A 19,004-nucleotide genomic window follows, 5' to 3' on the forward strand; every position below is an offset into this window, starting at 1 on the left:
TTGGGGCTCTTCTCTTTTCCTGGACATGAGCCATCTCTCGCTTTTTATCCTGTGTCTTGCTCTCTTGTTAGACAAGAGAGACCGCTGCACTTTAGACCCAGAGTTTACAACACTTTGTCTTGTTCTTGAGCTTGGTGGAAAAGCTTTTAACTTTTCAGTGTTGCATATGACATGAGCTGTGGGTGTGTCACATAGTCTTTTTTTTTTTTTTTTTTTTTTTACAAATAGTTTATTGTCAAATTAGTTTCTACATAACACTCAGTGCTCATCCCCAAAGTGCCCTCCTCCATGCCCCTCCCCCCCTCCCCCCCACATCCATCAGTCCTCAGTTTTTGTCAGCATTCAAGAGTCTCTCATGGTTTGCCTCTCTCCCTTTCCCCCACCATTTCCGCCCTTCTTCTCCCGCTTGTTCCTCCGTCAAGTTCCTCCTAATCCTCCTATACGTGCAAACATATGATATTTGTCCTTCTCTGCCTGACTTATTTCGCTCAGCATAACACCCTCAAGGTCCATCCATGTTGCTACACATGGCCAGATTTCATTGTTTCTCATTGCCATGTAGTATTCCATGGTATAGATAAACCACATCTTCTTGATCCATTCATCTGTTGATGGACACTTAGGCTCTTTCCATGTTTTAGCTATTGTGGAGAGTGCTGCTATGAACATTGGGGTACATGTCACATACAGTCTTGATTATGTTGAGGTGTGCTTTCTCTATATCCACTTTGTTGAGTTTTTGTCACAAATGGATGTTGAATTTTATCAACTGCTTTTCTGTATCTACTGAGATGATCATATGTTTTTATCTTTGGTTTTGTTAATGTGGCATATCACATTGATTTGATCTGTGGATGTTGAATCATCCTTGTATCTATGGAATAAATCCCACTTGATCATGGTATATTATCCTTTTCATGTATTGCTAAATTTGATTTGCTAAGGTTGAATTTGATCTTGTTGAAGGTTTCTGCATCTGTGTTCATTAGGGATACTGGCCTGTAATTTTCATTTTTTTTGTGGTATCTGTGTCTGGTTTTAGTTTCAGGCCTTGTAAAGTGAGTTTGGAACTGCTTCCTCCTCTTCAATTTTTCAAAAAAGTTTGTGAAGGAGGGTAGGTATTAAATCTTCTTTGAATGTTTGATAGAATTCACCAGTGAAGTGCAGTGGTCGTGGACTTTAATTTTTGGGAGTTTTTTGATTGCAGATTCAATCTCTTTACTAGTAATTGTAATCAGATTTCCTATTTCTTCATAATTCATTCTTGGAAGACTGTTAAGTTTCTAGGAATTTATTTCTTCTAGGTTGTTCAAGTTTTTGGTCTATAATTAATTCTTCATAGTATTTCTGTGGTATCAGTCATAACTTCTTTTTCATTTCGATTTTGAGTCCTGTTTTTGTTGTTTTTTTGGTTTTGTTTTGTTAAGTCTGGCCACAAGTTTGTCAATTTTATCTTTTATCTTACCAGCTCTTAGGTTCCACTGATCTTTTCTATTCTTTTTATTCTCTATTTAATTTATTTCCATTCTGATCTTTATTATTTCCTTCCTCCTACTAACTTTTGGCTTTATTCTTTTTCTAGTTCCTTCTGATGTGCCATTAAATTAAATTTCTCTTGTTTCTGGAGGTAGACCTGTATGCTATCAACCTCCCTCTTAGAACTGCTTTTACTTCATCCTATGAGATTTTTGTATGCCATATTTCTGTTTTCACTGTGCCTAGGTATTTTTTATTTATCTTTTGATTTCTTCTATGACTCATTGATTGTTCATTAGCATGTTGTTTATTCTCTACTTATTTGTGATTTTTCTAATTTTCTTCTTGTAATTTACTTCTAGTCTCATACAATAGTGGGATGCTTGGCATGCATGATATGCTTGAAAACTTCTTGCATTTATTGAGACTTGCTTTGTGGCCTAACACATCATCTATTCTAGACAGTGTTCTGTGTGAACTCGAGAGGAATTTATATTCTGCTGCTTTTGGATGGAATGTTCCATATCTATCTATTAAGTCCATCTGGTCTAAAATGTTATTTAAGGCTTATGTTTCCTTATTGATTTTCAGTTTTGATGACTGATGTAAGTAGGATGTTAAAGTCCTCTACCATTATTGTATTGCTATTTTTCCCTTTAGGTCTGTTAATATCTGCTTTATATATATTTTGATGTCCTTATGTTGGGTGCATACATATTTATAAATGTTATATTTTCTTGCTGGATTGACTACTTTATCATTATGTACTGCATCTCTGTCTTTAATTACACTCTCTTTTTTAAAGTCTGTTTTGTTTGATACAAGTATAACTGTACCAGCTTTTTGTTTCCATTTGCACTGAACATCTTTTTCCTTCCCTTTACTTTCAGCCTGCGTGTGTTCTTACAGCTGAAATGAGTCTCTGGTAGGCTGTATATAGATGTTTCAGGAATTCAGTTTGAACAGGTTAAGTTTGAGATGTCCAAATGGATATCCAAGAGGAAAAATCCAGTAGACAACTAGACATAAAGGTCTGCAGTTCAGAAAGTTCAGGCTGCAGTTATAAATTTGAGAGTCTTAGCACATAGATGGCATTTAATACAATGAGGTTGCATGAGACCATTTAAGGAGCAAATCTACATAGGAAAGAAGAACACATCACGGTCTAGGTTCTAGGTCACTCTAATATGTAAAGGACAGAGAGATTAGGAGAGACCAGAAAGATCAACTGGGAAGTTGCAGATAGAAAGGCAGAAAGTAAACCAGGCAAGTACGTTTACCCTGAAAGTCAGGTTTTCATGGAAAGTGTGATAACAGGTTAAGTAAGATTAAGACTGAGAAAATGTCCACTGGATTCCACAACAAGGAGATCAACTGGAGAGTTCAAGGATAATTCTGGTTGCAGTAAAGGCAAATACCTTTGCAATGGGCTCAAGACAACTGGAGGAGAGAAACTAGAGATAGTGGGTATAGATAACCCTTTTGAGAAATAGGATGAGAGCAGAAAAGAAAAATGGGACTATGTAAAGGTTTTTTTGTTGTGTTTGAAAATGGGTGAACAGCATGTTTACATACTGATAAGAATAATCCAATAATAAAAGAAGAATTACTGCAGTAGTATTTTCAGAGAGAGAAGTGATGGACTTTAGCATACAGGTGGAAAGAATATCCTTGGCTAGGTCATCTATTGTAATTGAAGAGAAGCTGGAGTTTTGGGAGCAGATGCAGGTTAAGTGGCTAATGTATTGGTAGGGAATTAGGAAGTTCATTTCCATTTACTTCAATTTTCTTCGTAAAGTAGGAAACTAGGTTGTTAGCAATGAAGATGAATGAGGAGGAATAAAGAGAAAAAAGAAAATATGAAATAGTTGCCTAGGAGTCAACTGAATTATGCAAAAGTTTAAGACAATCATAAGCATTTTCTGGCAGAAAACAAGAACAAACTTTATATCCAAACTTTTCCCTATAACATATGCCAGTAGTATGTTCCATCATCAAGTCTGGTTTAGCTCCAATATGTGGTTAAAAAACTGCCATGTGCATTCATAACCCTTGAGTACTAGGATATTCTTAAATTTTAAAGATCAACTTTATATTCAGAACTTTGTGTTTAATGAGGCAGGAAAATATGTAATAATTTAGAGAGACTTATGTAGGTTTGAGACCAACTTCAGGATAAAAAAAAAAAAACTAAATACACAATTAAACACCGCATTTTCCCAGATAAGTGAAACCTGTTAATAGTGTGCTTTTACAAAGCACCAAATAATATATCCTACAAGCAGAATGATGCAATTCTTTCACTCAATAAGGGTTACACTTGTCACCTGACCACACCATTATGATGAATTTCTGTATTACAAATATTTAGACCAAGAAATAAGAAAATGCAGACAATTCCCCACAGTACCTTTTCATCCAAGTCTGAACTAATGACAGCACTGTTAAGAAGAATTTCTGCATTACCACTGTTTAGACCAGAAAATAAAATGCAAGATTCCCTAGTACCTTTTCATCCAAGTCTGAACTTTTTATGTGTTCACTGAAGTCTCCCAGATTTTCATTTTCAGAGGTCTCATTAGTAATTTCCCCTAAGGAAATGTTTTCACCTTTGGAATCATGTTTTATCTCATTTGCTGAAAAGAAATAATATTCAACTGTAGAAACTTTAAACAGTGAAATAACTAAGTTGTTCAAAGATTGTTCTAAAAATGAGTTAGAATTCAGAGACCCTTGTAAGGTCCAATGTGACAAACGTGAAGTAGTTTTCAGGAAACTATTCAGTTATTCCTCCCTCTTTCAAAGTAACTCCATTATATGGTATAAAAAGAATGGCACTAAGACAAGCTGAAATATATCAAGATAAATTTAAGAATGTTTCTTGATTACGTCCAGCTATTTAAAATATACTTATAAAACTTTAAAGTTAAAATACAACTAACTTTCAAAATATTTCCTGTGAAGCAGAGATCCAGGTATTCAAACTTATGATTAACTGTTAATTAGAAAAAATTATAAAAAGGATTCAGATTTAAAATGTGATAAAGTTTAAATACATATTTTCATTTCAAAATAAGGCCACAAAATTTCTAAGGTCAATGATCTTCTGTAGATAAAGCTAAACAACATTTTTTACTAAATAATCAAATGGAAGATCTCTCAAAATCTTATCTGCTAACCAAGCAATTAAAACTGAGGAAAACTGACAAACTGTAAAACCTGTTTTAACAACCTTCTAAAATGAAAAGCTTCCTATTTTAATGAATTCATTTTGCTAGGCCTGAATACAGATACAAAATGATACTTCAATATACATATTTTGAAAATGTCAAGTTTTACCTGCTGACAAGGAAGCACAGACCTCTGACTTCATCAATCCAGGATCCAGTACAGGAAGTTCTCTATTATAAAGCAAAAAGAGCTTGAACATTATAACGGATTCTACACAGATCTACTTCTGGAAACATTATATACTACCAGCTTTGGCAGCTGGTGAATATCAGCTCAAGTTCTCCACGGACAGTGCTACACTGGAGCTCTGAACCCAGCACATCCAGGTAAATTCCTCATTTGGTGCTTTTAATCACACACAGAAGCCACAATTGTTACGGAGTGCTGCCATTCAAACTGCTACTCAGGGAGAATCTGATGACATATACCAAGCATTTGAAGCAGTGCTAACATATCACACCCATACAAGCGGATGTTTAACTTCTATTCTGAAATTTACGTGTGCGTATCTTATTGCCAATGTAAAAGGAAGACAGTTCGAGAGCAGTTTGAATCTTTTTTTGTACTCTCTAAAGACAACAAATGGTCTAAAGGTCAAGGGTATAGAGATCAGAGTTAGATCAACCTGGGTTCAATTACTGTTCTGCCACTGAACTGTGTCAACTATGGCAACATTACTTAATTTCTTTGAGTCTAACCATATCTGTAAAATGAGAATATCATCTATCTACAAGGTTATTGTGAGGATAAAAAGAAATTGTGTTTTCAAAACCAACAGCACAGGCTCAGCAAATGAAAACTACATTTTCATGAGTGACAAATGGCCAAACATTTCTCCATTTTTAAAAATTTAGAAATATATAAAATAAAATATAACACCTATAATCCCACCATTTTTCATTTAATAAATTAGTTTTATTAAACCTAGACTACAGCTCTACAACTGCTCACTGGTTCAAGATTACTTCCTACCCCAGAAAGAGAAAAACTAAACATTTTATACACATCATTCTTTTTTTTTTTTTAATTATTTATTTTGAGAGACTGAGAGAGAAAAAGCAGGGGAGGGGCTGAAAGAGAGGAGATACAGAATCCCAAGCAGGCTCTGCACTGTCAGCACAGAGCTGGATACAGGGCTTGAACTCACAAACCGTGAGATCATGACCTGAGCTGAAACCAAGAGTCGGATGCACCCAGGTGCCCCTATACACATCATTCTTTAAAGTCTTGGGAAAACATGAAGTATTTGCTCCCTGACATAAGACCTAGAAACAGTCAGAAGTATATAGCTTAAAGAATGGAAAAATAATAATACAAACGGAAGACTAATACAATTTGACATCATGAGCAGAACATATCCTCAGGCCTGCCCATTCATATCTGAGAACTGTAATGCCCTTCTCTGAAGTAAGAAAGAAATCAGGTATCATTCTTAACTCCCACCTCTGATTAATCACTCAGATTAATCAATCTTCACTTCCTAAATCTCTCTCAAGTCCACTCCCACTTCTGTCTGAAGCCATCATGTCCTTTGGCCTCATTATTACAATAGCTCCCTGCCGATTTATTCTCCACACCAGGACTATGATGATTTTTAAATGTAAATCTGGTCAATTTAAAAATCCTTTGGTGAATCCCTATATGCTGTTAGGATAAAGTTCAAACTCACCATGACTTCCAGTTTATCTAGGCTGGTCTGTTTATTCCTGTTGTCCTGGCATTAATTATTAAAAGCTCCTCATTTCACTCTCAAAAGTTTGCAGTTCAGAAGATAAATTCTATGGTCATCCTATTTGTAAAGGATCTAATGTAATGACTGAGCTTTCTTCACATTTTGTAGCTTTACTTCTTGCCATATGAACCCTAAACCACGGTACGTTATTTCTGTTTCTCAGCTGTGACATGCCTTTCCCTGGGGGCCTTTATATAGGTTACTACTTCTATAACAAAATTCTTTTTACTTTTCTTCACCAACTGGCTAATTCTTAGTAATTCCTCTAGTGTTCATCTTAAATGTCATTTTGACCAGGAAGCCCTTAACATCTCACACTTCTATTATAGTTTATTGTACTTGCTTAAATATCTGCCTCTCTTGGTGGATCAAAAGCTTAATGAGGACAAGGCCCAGGTGTGTTTCTTTGCTCTCCATACAGACTCAGCACCAAGCGTCTTCATGGCAGACACTATAGCGTGACCCAAATGAAGATGCCTCTTTTCTGTCTAGGAACTCCCAGTATATGAGAGGCTCACATATAAGCAGACATAACATATTGAGGTAAGTGCCAAGAGAATTGCTAGAACAAATTCCTAGAATACCATCTCAGATCAGATTTGAAGGATAGCTGAATAAAAAGAAAGGGACTTCCAGATAACGTAAATACACAAAAGGACTCAAGTACATGACATACTGTGGAAACCATGAGCTGGTTGCTATGCTTATCCTTTATTACCCTTTTGCTTCCCTTTGCCCTGCGAAAACTATAGTTGTCAAAGAGAGAATGGATGCAATCCACTAAAGAGCCTTAAAAAGACATACCAAGCAATTTAGACTCTATCCTCAGGTGGCTGAAAGCCACTGAAGCAATGTAAGTAGTCACTGGCAGATCAATTTTTATTTCAGACCATCACTATGGAGGAAGATAAACAGAGAGTTCAGGGAGATTAACCAAGACCTCATTATAGTAATCTAGGAGAAAGATGAGTAAGATAGTAGCCATGAGAAATGAGAGACAGGAAAAACTGTGAGAAATTAAAGTAACAGCATGAATACAATTAAGTGACTCAGTAAATACAGAAGAACTGAAGGATGTTTTTGTAGTTTCTAATTATCCTGAAAGTTACATTCTCACATAGATACAGCTCCAAACACATAGGAGGTTATTCCTGCAAACAAAACAAAAACCATAAATAGGTGTATAGAAAGTGTACTGCTTTAATTTTGATTTCAAAGTACTATATTAAAATGGTATTTTCAATATTGCCAGTATAATTTATAAGCAAGAGAAACTTTTTACTATAACTAGCTCATGAGGAAGGTAAAATTGTACATGCCACTCTTGTTAGAAGTAATTTCATTATGTTTTGAATTTGAGAGACACAAAGAAGTTAAAAGTCACTTAAATTAAAAAAATAATAAGGCAACATTGTAATGCACATAAATGTTTTATAGTTTTTCACTGGTGGAGTGAAAAGGTACAGCTCTCCCTTGACAGAGTGGGAAGGTTCAGAAATGAAGGGCAGGATGAGGAAAGGAGAGAAACAAACAGACTTGAGTGACTCTATGGGAGTACAGAGAAGCAAAAGGGATCTGAGGAAAGAGGAGAGGGGAGTAAAAAAAGAAAAAACTACATGTACTACATCAGTTTATCCTCTAACCAGAGCATTTTATAAGGGAGTGATGAAGTTTGATGGGTTTCACCCAGGACTTTTTTTTTTTTTATCAAACAAAATATAATATAAAATATGATACTACATCTCTTACGGTAGGAAAAATAGTTTTTATAAATCTATGTTTCACATACTCCTAAGTATGTACTGGATTATGATGCAAAATGTACCTTTGCTATGGATAAGTGAGAAAAAGTTGAATAGGACTGCTCTAGAATTACTACTACCAGAACATATCTGAAAACTTTGCCCAAGAAAAATTCAGAATCTTATCGCTTTCTTCTGAGATGTTAACTAGCTGACTTGTGGCCAGTGTTCACTTATTTACACATTCACACACTCTGTTTCTAAATAAGGCCACTACAAATTTACTGAGGGAATTCTAGAGATAGCAGTGGCCAAAAGCACCTGTCACTTTAAAGAGGAAGAGACAACAGAAAAGAGATCAAAAGTACATTAATGTTCTGTGGCAATCTGTCGAGTAATCAAATTAAAGCCATACAAATAACCAAGATGCCACTCTTCTAGCATGCTGTTTTGGGCTGGGGAGCAAACTTCAGAGCAAGCTACCCTGGGTCGAGATCTCAGCCCTTACTAATTTATGGCTGTGCATCCTTTGGAAAGTTAAACACTTTGATTCAATTTTAAAGAGGGCTAGTTTTGGAAGAACTGGACATCTTTCCTAAGAAGACACAGAGACGGTGAATGAATACATGAAAAGATGCTCAATGTCACTGATCATCAGAAAAATGCATCTCAAAATCACTTTATACCTGTCAGAATGGCTAAAATAAAAAACACAAGAAATAACAAGTGTTGGTGAGGATGTGGAAAAAAAAGGAACCCTTGTACACTGTTGGTGGGAAAATAAATTGATGCAACCACTGTGGAAAATAGTATTCAGGTTCCTCAAAAAATTAAAAATAGATGTACATATGACTCAATAATTCTACTACTGAAAGAAAACGAAAACAATATATGCAGCTCTGTGTTTACTGCATTACTTACATTAGCTAAGATAAGGAAGCACGATAAGTGTCCATTGATAGATGAATGGATAAAGATGTGGTGTATACACACAGGAATATTATACAGCACTAAAAAGGGAAGAGATCATGCTATTTACAACAACACGGATGGACCTACAGGGTATTATGCTAAATGAAATCAGTCAGACTGAGAAAGACAAATACTATATGATTTCATTCATGTGGAATCTAAAAAACAAATGAATAAACAAAAGGCATAATCAAACCTATAAATATAAATAAACTGATGATTGCTAGAGGGAAGGGAGGTATGGGAATAGGAAACACAAGTTAAGGAGAATAGGAGATAGAGGATTCTAATTATGAACAAGTCATGGGAAGAAAAGACACAGCATAGGAAATATAGTCAGTGATATTGTAATGCTATTGTAAGGTGACAGATGGTAGTTAAACTTGTGGTAAGCATAGCATAAGGTATAGAGATACTGAGTCACTATCTTGTATATGTGAAACTAATACAGCACTGTATGTCATCTATATTCATAAAGAATTAAAATAAAAAGGGTCAGCTTCAACCTCAGAATTATTTACTAAATGAAATAATATAAGTGATGTATCTAGCACAGGGCAGACACTATATATCAGTTCTGACAATTGAGTGTAAAATTTTGCACTATATGGTGTCTCAGATATTCAATGGAAAGACAGAACGGAGCAAGGTAAGCTTCCTAAAAGTCAGGCTACAGAGTCTAAATATATAGGAAGAGAAAGAATAACTTCTGAATCACCTGAACAACCCCAGTGTCAGCCATTTTTCCCTCTAGAAGTCTGTGTTAATTATTACCAGCTCCAAAATGTAAAATGCTCTTTATGGATTTAAATACAATTTGCAAAGGTGGTATAACTGGTCCTCACTGATCACCAGGATCAGTTCTGTACTGAGGAGTTCAAGTTCTGATGCCCAACTTTCCAACCATCTTAATCTGGCATCACCCTATTTATCCAGTTTTTATTTTCCAGTACTCATCAACATCTATTTGCTTTAGAAAGAATTTACTGTCTTCATTTACATATATTCTAATCTAGATGCTTGAGGCACAGCCTACTATAATAGAAATTAAAAGTTTAATTCTCTCCCTTCCCTCAAAGTATGAGGGACTGGGTTTGCAAAGGTAAATGAGACATGGAAATTTCCTACCCTCAAGAAGTCCAACAATTTAATAGGCAAGAGAGGTGTAAATTATACTATCATTACATCAGTGCCATAATTGAGGTAGGAAAAGGTATTCTGGGAACAGAAAGGGCTCCAGACTCTGCCTGAAAGAGTCAGGAATAGTTTCATAATCAGCTCTATACAACCATATTCATATTTACCTTTACCTTAGGCCTACCTTTTTTTCATTATTTTTCTTCCCTCACCAAACTTTTTCCCTTATTCAACCCTTTGTTAACTGCAAATCAATCCAAACTTCAAGGATCAGTACAAATTCTGACTTTTCCAAGATGCCTTTTCATCCCTCTTTTCTAAACTACAGCATTCTTAGTACTTCAGTTTATATATTTTTGTTTCAGGCACATTAAGTTTTCCTCCATGCCTACACAGCAATTCCCTTGAATACTTGGCAGATTCTTAAAATCTCAATGATCCACTGTATAGTGTTACTCAACTTAAATTTCAGGATATAATAAAATTGTGATTGAAGATAATCCTACGTTCTAGGTCCAGCATTATTATAGACAATCTCAGATCTCCAAATGTATTTATAGGCTAATTCAAAATTCTATCATTGTCACAAATTATGCATTGCCAAGCTCATCAGTGTTAGTGGATTAGTTCCAATATGCTTCTGATAATTTGGGTTTTAATATGAAGTCTATCCATTGAAGAGATCAAAAATGAATAAGCATTCTAACATAACTTAAACATCTTACAATTCCCCCTAACCAAGTCTGAGAATACTTCTTCCAACAACTGAATCAATTCAGGTGTGACTACCTGCTCTAACAGTAAGAGGCAGTCCAGAGCTTCTGACAGTATCTGCCCTAGCACTCTCACCCTTTTTTAAAGTTATTTTAAAAACTCTCTTTAAAAATTATTTTAAAGAACCTTTTTATTAATGTTTATTTTTTCAGAGAGAGTGAGAGTGAGGAAGAGACACAGAATCTGAAGCAGGCTCCAGGCTCTGAGCTGTCAGCATAGCAGTGCCCGACACAGGGCTTGAATCCATGAACCATGAGTTCATTACCTGAGCTGACGTCAGATACTTAACCGACTGAGCCACCCAGGCACCACCTAACACTCCTATCCTTAAGTTCTGTTCCTGTAAAATATACACACAGTCTAACAGGCTTCAACCTCTTAATGTCTTAGAGGAAAAAGTAGTATATGAACTAGCAACTGGTTGATAAAAGGAATAGATTTCAAATTTAAAATTATATTTTAAGCTTCATTTAGTTCTAGAACCATTAACAATTTTGTGTACAACTATTAGCAGACCCTCTGTTTATCATACTTCATTTTTCCCTCTTAAGGTTTATCCTAGCACTGTGGATGATTAAAATTGGTATTTGTATTACAGAAAAAAATTAAAATGTTAAAATAACTACTTAGAGGACACCCAGGTGACTCAGTCAGTTGAGTGTCTAACTCTTGATATCAGCTCAATTTGTGATCCCAAGGCCATGGGATTTAGCCACATGTTTGGGTCCGCACTGATCGTGGAGCCTGCTTAAGATTCTCTCTCTCTCTCTCTCTCTCTCTGCCCTTCTTCCCTAGCTCATGATTTCTCTAAAAATATACAATTAAAAAATACAATGCAATACATAACAACAGAGAAAATTTTCAAGTTTACCTGAAAAATTTCAGAAGCAGATATGAAATAAAGAGCCAATAAAAGTATAGTTGGTACTTCTGAAATAAAGGGAAAGGAAATTCAAGGACAATCAGAAAAATTATCTGAAGCAAATTTGATACTGCAAACCCAAGTGGGTCCTCCTTTCTTTTTTTTAATTTTTAAAAATGTTTTTATTTATTTCTGAGAGAGAGAGACAGCGCAAGCAGGGGAAGGGCAGAGAGAGAGGGAGACACAGAATCTAAAGCAGGCTCCAGGAAAAACGGACACATAATTACCAATCTCAAGACAGAAAGTAGGGGAAACAAATGATAGTTGCTAACAGGGGAAGGAGGGGGAAAGGGAGGAGTAAGGGGGGGAAGTAAGGGAACAGGAGGGTCAGGGGGGGAAGAAGAAAAGGCAGCAGTGGTAGTTTAAAGAGAAATGATAGAGAATTAGCTTGGCTTCAGACTTTTCCACAACAGTCAAAGCCAGAAAACAGGTTGTATATGACTATACAGTTGTAAAGAGGAAAAACATAAACTGAAAATTTTATACCCAATTTGTTTAGACAACAGTTGTTCTTATGTATCCAAGATCTTAAAGAACACAGCAATCATGAACTGTTCTTTAATAAAAATTGCTCTGAAATCTATCCAACTAAGAAATGAATCAAAATAGCCAAAGTACAGGAAAGTACAAAGAGTGATGGTAGGCACTGAATCAACTTAAATATATAACTAAGAGAGTCTTTGGGAATTCAGATTATTGAGAATGTAAATGGCACAAAGTGTAACAATATAAAACATTTTTTTTAAACAAACAAGTTGGGGGCAAGACTGGTGGAAAAGCCAAAGTGTACATTTATGTTCATCTTTCATGTATGGAAAGCAAATGCTGCTGTCTGAAGTTAGAACATAATTTTTTTTTAATGTTTTATTTATTTCTAGGAGAGAGAGAGAGAGAGAGAGAGAGTGAGCAGGGGAGGGTCAGAGAGAGAGGGAGACACAGACTCTGAAAAAGGCTCCAGGCTCAGAGCTGGCAGTCAGCACAGAGCCCGACACGGGGCTCGAACCCATGAACCGCGAGATCATGACCTAAGTGAAAGTCGGACACTTAACCGACTAAGCCACCCAGGCGCCCCAAGAACATAATTTTTTAAAGTGATGATAAAATTCAAGGTTTTAAATAATCTTTCTTATTAACTTCAGAGAGGGACTTTTAGAAATGAATCTCTCCTGTGATAGAGAAGTATGTTGTTTCAGCAATCCCTTTAGTTTCACTTTAGTACCCCCTCCCTTCAATTAAGAATAATAAATTAAATATTTTTACTAAAAAATAACAATATAATTTATCTAAAATATATCTAAGTATATGCCTAAATGGATGTCTGGAATGATGAATACAAATTGTTAGCAATTGATTTTTTATTTTTATTTATTTTTTTATGTTTTATTTATTCTGAGAGAGAAAGAGAGACAGATTGAGCAGGGGAGGGTCAGAGAGAGAGGGAGATACAGAATCTGAAAGAGGCTCCAGGCTCTGAACTGGCTGTCAGCACAGAGCCTGACGTGGGGCTCGAACCCACCAACTGTGAGATCATGACCTGGGCCGAAGCCGGACGCTTAACAGACTGAGCCACCCAGGCACCCCGGATTACCCCCCCTTTTATACTTTTAATGTATACAATGTAAATTAAAGTCATTTAATTTACATTGTATACATTAAATGTTAACGAACATGTATCACTTTTTTCAAAATCAGCCATTACTCTTAAAAAAAAAAAACAAAACAAACTTTCTAACACTTCACGGTTCTCTCTTTCTACCTTTGGAGGTAGCTCATTGTCAACATCTTATTAGCTAACCTTTATGTCTGCTCTATTTAAATGCAGGATTTGCTCTAATTTCTCTTTGTATTCCTCAAAGGAAATGTAGTATAACGAGAGTTAAAATCACCTTCAATAACTCTCTTCTTTTGAACCCTTATTCCTCACTCAGTGTCACGCTAAAACCAAAATCTACACTTTGATTTAACCTACACAAAACAGAGGCAAGTATCTTCCCTTTTTAAGATAAAGTAAAATAATCTGCCTAAAAGATATCATAGCTGATAGGTGGCAAGTAGATTAAAAGACCATAAAGATCAAATTTTTAATCATTAAATTTTTTTTTAGCACTAATTCTAAAGACAGGCCTCAGTTCAAATCCAGATTATGTTATTAGCAGTGTGACCCTAGATAAGAGACAACTTGTCATCTTTCTTTCTTCCATCTTCAAAATGGGCAAATTATCATCCTATCTCATTATACTGCTAAAAATACATAATAAAGCTCTTAGTCCTCCATTTGACAAATAGAAAGTACTCTATTTGATAAGTTAAAAGTTCTTGAAACACTAAGAAAATCAAGAATATATCACAAAAGCAACTAAATAAAATGTATAAATACCAAAGAGATTTAAGTTATACAGCACTGAATCTTAGTGTAAAGGGTTTTCATGTTTCCTTGAGTCTGTTTACAAAACATTCCATTATTTAAGTGTTGTGACGTATAAATTAGAGCTTGAAGAATCATAAAAGTTTAGTAAAACATGACATAAAATAAAAATTGGACCAACCAGAATAGATCAAATTCCTGAGCGTGAAGGTTACTACTTGGTTCCATTTAAAGTTGCCTTAGGCAAATTTGCTCTCTTGGGGGCTAAATCATCATTTAAAACCATCACCTTAAAAGTAGAACCATGAGAAAAATGTTAGGCCATTTTCTTCTGAAAACTGGTTTAACTTTTGATTCTACTCTCAAGTCCTAAGTATGTCAAATAAACTTTTCCAAGGCTTCTATGTTCCTTGAAAAGTGACATTTTTTATCTAACAAGGAAGACACAGAAAATGGGTTAAAAGCTGAAATAAAAGTATATCTAAATATCTGTAATAATTAAAGAACATAGGAAAATAAATTTAATTCATTTTTAAAAGAATCAATGTCAGTAATTTTAAAAGCCACTTTACAAACCACCATTTTGAACTCTGAACTGCTAATGTGCCCATAATATCCAAGACAGAATTGCTTTATTTTGACTCTAAATTTTAGCATAATGACATTTTCCGGTCTCAGCAGTAATGTTATATTACATTCAGTAAATAACTGGGTTAAAAAAATAATGGAGCGTCAATGATCACTGAATAAATCAGTGATACCTAAGAAAGAAAGCTTTTGAAAACCCCAACAATAATCTGCACCAAAAGGCATACTTGAACATGCATACCTCAGGTCATCACTTGGTTCTTCTTTTTCTGGAAGGTCCGTGTGCTTGGAGTCAGTTGATTGGTGTTCTTCAGCAACCTTGGGCTCCTGGTTTATCATAGGGACCTCTGAAGTAAATGAGAGCTCCCCTTCATTGGAGACCCCAAAGAGATCTGGGTCATCTTGAATGACATCAATTAAAAGGACATCATCTTCATATGCTTTAAGAATATCTGGAAACTCCATTTTAATTTCTGAAAAGTTCTTAGTCATTTCTTTATCACTAACTTCAGAGAAAACTGGTTTGAATGTTTCTTGTTTATTAGAGAAGGCACAAATTTTCTCTATACACCCAAGATCACAAGAAAAAGTATTTCTTTCAACTGTGAGAGAAACAGCTTCCTTGTTCGAAATAATATTGTTTGGTTCAGAGATGTAGTTAGATGGTTTATTATCATTACCTTTCTTTAAAAAGCTTGTGGAAATACTACAGGAATTCTTGCAGATGAAAGAGTCAGAATTAGCTTGCACTGGAGTTACACTATTTTGTATACTCAAAGATTGAGGTCCATATGTTACTATGGAGACATTTTCTTTACTCTTATTTTGTCTTACCTCTGATCCAGATAAATTGTCAAGAAGCTCTAGGGGACTATACACATCTCTCTCTGATGACCTGGCATTTATTTCTTTTCTTTTTTCTCCTTTATTCTTAAGTAATGGAATTTTAAAATTAGTCAGCCGTCCTGTGTTCAATATTTTAACCAAGTCTGGAACCAGAAGTGTTTGCTTCTCAATGCATGCTTTTCGATTAATCATTTTGCCTGTAGAGTTATTTGCTTCCTGGTCATCCGGTGAAGTCACTGTCAAATTAAGTTTTGTTAAATTCCCTCTATCTTTTTTTTTACTTCCTGTTAAGTTTTGAGTCACGTGAGTTGGCTGAGTATCATTAGCAGTATTAGAAACTACCTCTGGCCCACTTTTGCTCTGTTCCTTTGACTTCATCTTTTTATCATCACTGAATACAGGTTCCTTTATAATCGTTAAAGTAGGTTCTACTGCAGAAACTGAAGACAAACAATTTAAATTAGAATTCAATTTTTCTTTGCTTGAAGATTCACCATTTGTTTCTGTTATGGTACTCTGTAATGATATTTTAGAATCAATTAAGGGAGTTTGATTTGTTTGGTGCTTAAGAAAATCATCTTGCCTAAAACTCTGCCGAGGCCCAGGAAGAAAGTTATTTGAATCCGGCAAGGAAGATTTTTTCCAACACTGGGCAGATATTCTAGCACATGAATAACAAGGCCAAGTTCTTTTACCAGTCATCGGTATTGTTCTGTGACAGCCTAAGTTCGATTCTTCAGCTTCAGTTCTCCAGTCTTCCCGCGAAGATCTCTTTTCAGTAAGATGGCAATCACTAGATAATTTCACTACTGAGCTTTGCATCGACTTAAAATACTCCTCTGGCTCCATGCCTCTAAATCCTAAGGGCTCTGAAACGTTCTTTGTTTCTTCTTCCAAAAGTGGCTCAAGGGTTTTCTGAAACATAGCATTTTGATGTTCAGGACTTGTTTTTTTTCCTATTTCTGGAAGACTTAATAAATGATCCATTGGTGAGAGTGTATTATGGTTTACTTTCCTCAAAACTTTTAAAGGACTTTTTTTAGCCTCTAAAGTCTCTGCTCCTTTACCCTCAGCACCTGTTTGGTTTTCTTGTAACACTGAGTCAGATTTGTTATACACATTACAGAAGTTCATCTCAATAACTGTTTCATCTTCTTTTTCAGACACTTTCATCCTTTTCCTGGGTTTTCTCCCAATATGGCTCTCCCCTACTGAGTATTTATTTTTTTCATTTTGAAGGCAGGAAAGCAAGCCATTAGTTTTACTTTGGTGTAAATCAGCTTCTTCAAGTAATAACTTATTTACTCCCAATAAGTTTTCTTCCGTTTGTAAGAGCTGAGGAATATTATTTGTGTCACTCTTATCTGCAAGACTCCTAAGGTTTTCTTTCTTTAACTTGGAGGAATTTTCTGGAACTTGCATACATCCACCATCAGGTTTATATGCAAAGTTATTTTCATCATTACAACCCTTGGAATGGGGGAAACAATTGCAATCATGTAATTTTAAAATGGAATTATTTTCTACTCCAGGCGACAAGCTGTTACAAGAATATTTTGGAGTATTCTTGTACAGTTCATCTTGGAATTCAACCTTAATATTTCGTGTGGCCTTATTTTCAGTTATTTTGAGAGGTGGGCTCTCTAAGCTTTTATGTTTTTTAATTTGAATTCTTCTTTTAATACCTTCTATGAAACTCTCCTTACCCAAAGACTGCAAGAAAGCCATACTTTGGAATTCACTGCACTCCACTGTTTGGAAAGATTCCGAACTGGTTAATGATTCCTTTCTTACCAGGTCAATCCCTGGCTGTGGATCATCACTTGAGGCGTCAGTAACTTTTCTTTTTTCCTTGGCTGATCAAAACAACAAAACATACCAGAAAAGATTTTTATATTGAGGAGGAAAAAAGGAATACCACTTAAAATAAAAAACTGTGAAGCCATCCACATTTATTTCCCTGAATAGCTGTATGGGAATATACATCTGGTTTCAAATGAAAAACCTAATTTCTGCTAAGGAACGCCATACAAACCTGTATAAACTCCAAGGCAGCCGAATAACTGCTAGCATCAACACCAACCACTTCACACTAGCCAAAACGGACCGCTAGGAGGAATTGCTCTTAAAGTAATTCTGACCAAGGGCTCCCGGTCAAACACATGCATCCGTAAGGCTCAATGCAAATTCAAGTTAAACACTAGAGGGAAACAACGATGGGTCAAGGCTGAGATGCAAACGCTAGAACGGGAGTCACCTCGGAGGGCTTTCTTACTGCGTCTTCCCGACTGCTCCGCTTCTTTCGCTGCTTCTAAGCCCTGAGCGTCTGACGGTGTGAAGGGCACCCTCCGACCCCGACCCCCCTCCCCGAGCCCCCCTCTCGCCGCCTCACCGCGGCCCTCCCAGTCCCAGACGCCTCACCCGACTTGTCACTTTCCACCTCTTCTCTCCCAGGCGCTCGGGCCACCATTCTCCTCTTTTGCCTGCTCTCCTCGCGTCCCCTGGCCTCGGCGCCACAGCTTCCCGCTTCGCTGGGCCCAGGCCGCCGGCCTCGCTTCCTCAGGCCTGGGGCCTCGTCTTCACGGCCGGGGGCCGTCGCGGGGTCCGAGGGCAGCGGCCGCCGCATCCGCCCCGGGCGGCCTGCCCCGTCCGCGGACAAGGCCAGCCGAGGCTTGCCGCACCCACCCACAGGGGACCACCAGCCGTGCGAAGCCGCTCCTGCCGCGCTGTTCCTACCGCCTGCCCGTCAGCCCAGCTCCGCGCCGCCTCCAGTCTGGCTCCGGGGCGAGGGCGGAAGCGGAAGTGAGGCCCCGCGCTGTCCTCTGGGCGGGCCGGGCGGAGCCTAACTGGCGGAAGTGCCCCGAGCCTGTGCCGCCTGCGCGTGCAGGCCACACTGCTTGGGGGTGTGGCACGTGTCGCCTTTCTAGGCCGGAACCTCCGGCAACCATCGGAGGCCCCTTCTCTCACCTGCCGCCCCTCTTGCGTAGCCGCTAGCAAAGACGACCGTCAGCCGGCGGCGTCTAACCACCCCAAGTGTTCTGGGGTCCTTTCCCCTCAGCCTTCTCAATATATTGACCCACGTACCCTATAGACAGCTCAAGCTCCAGATATGCAAAACTGAGCTTAATCTTTCCACGACAAGCTTATTTATTCCTCCTGTGTTGGTGGATATGCCACTATCCAGCCATTTGTGTAAGCTGAGAATCTAGACACAGAGAC

The 19,004-nt window shown here is 37.0% G+C and overlaps 1 protein-coding gene across 1 annotated transcript in view; it reads right to left on the reverse strand.

The window, feature by feature from the left end:
• TOPAZ1 (testis and ovary specific PAZ domain containing 1) overlaps positions 1-18,549 on the reverse strand; it is a 106,979-nt gene extending 88,430 nt beyond the window's left edge. The window contains exons 1-4 of the mRNA XM_039230343.1: positions 18,207-18,549; positions 15,181-17,641; positions 4,816-4,877; positions 3,985-4,112 (exon numbers count right to left, since the gene is read on the reverse strand). Of these exons, the coding sequence (XP_039086274.1) occupies positions 3,985-4,112; positions 4,816-4,877; positions 15,181-17,641; positions 18,207-18,411 (2,856 nt within the window). The 5' untranslated portion in view covers positions 18,412-18,549. The remainder of the gene's footprint in view (positions 1-3,984; positions 4,113-4,815; positions 4,878-15,180; positions 17,642-18,206) is intronic.
• Positions 18,550-19,004: the final 455 nt, after the last annotated feature.

Source organism: Hyaena hyaena, unplaced genomic scaffold, assembly GCF_003009895.1.
Source record: "Hyaena hyaena isolate Hyena2069 unplaced genomic scaffold, ASM300989v1 scaffold_45, whole genome shotgun sequence".
Taxonomy (NCBI): Eukaryota; Metazoa; Chordata; class Mammalia; order Carnivora; family Hyaenidae; genus Hyaena; species Hyaena hyaena.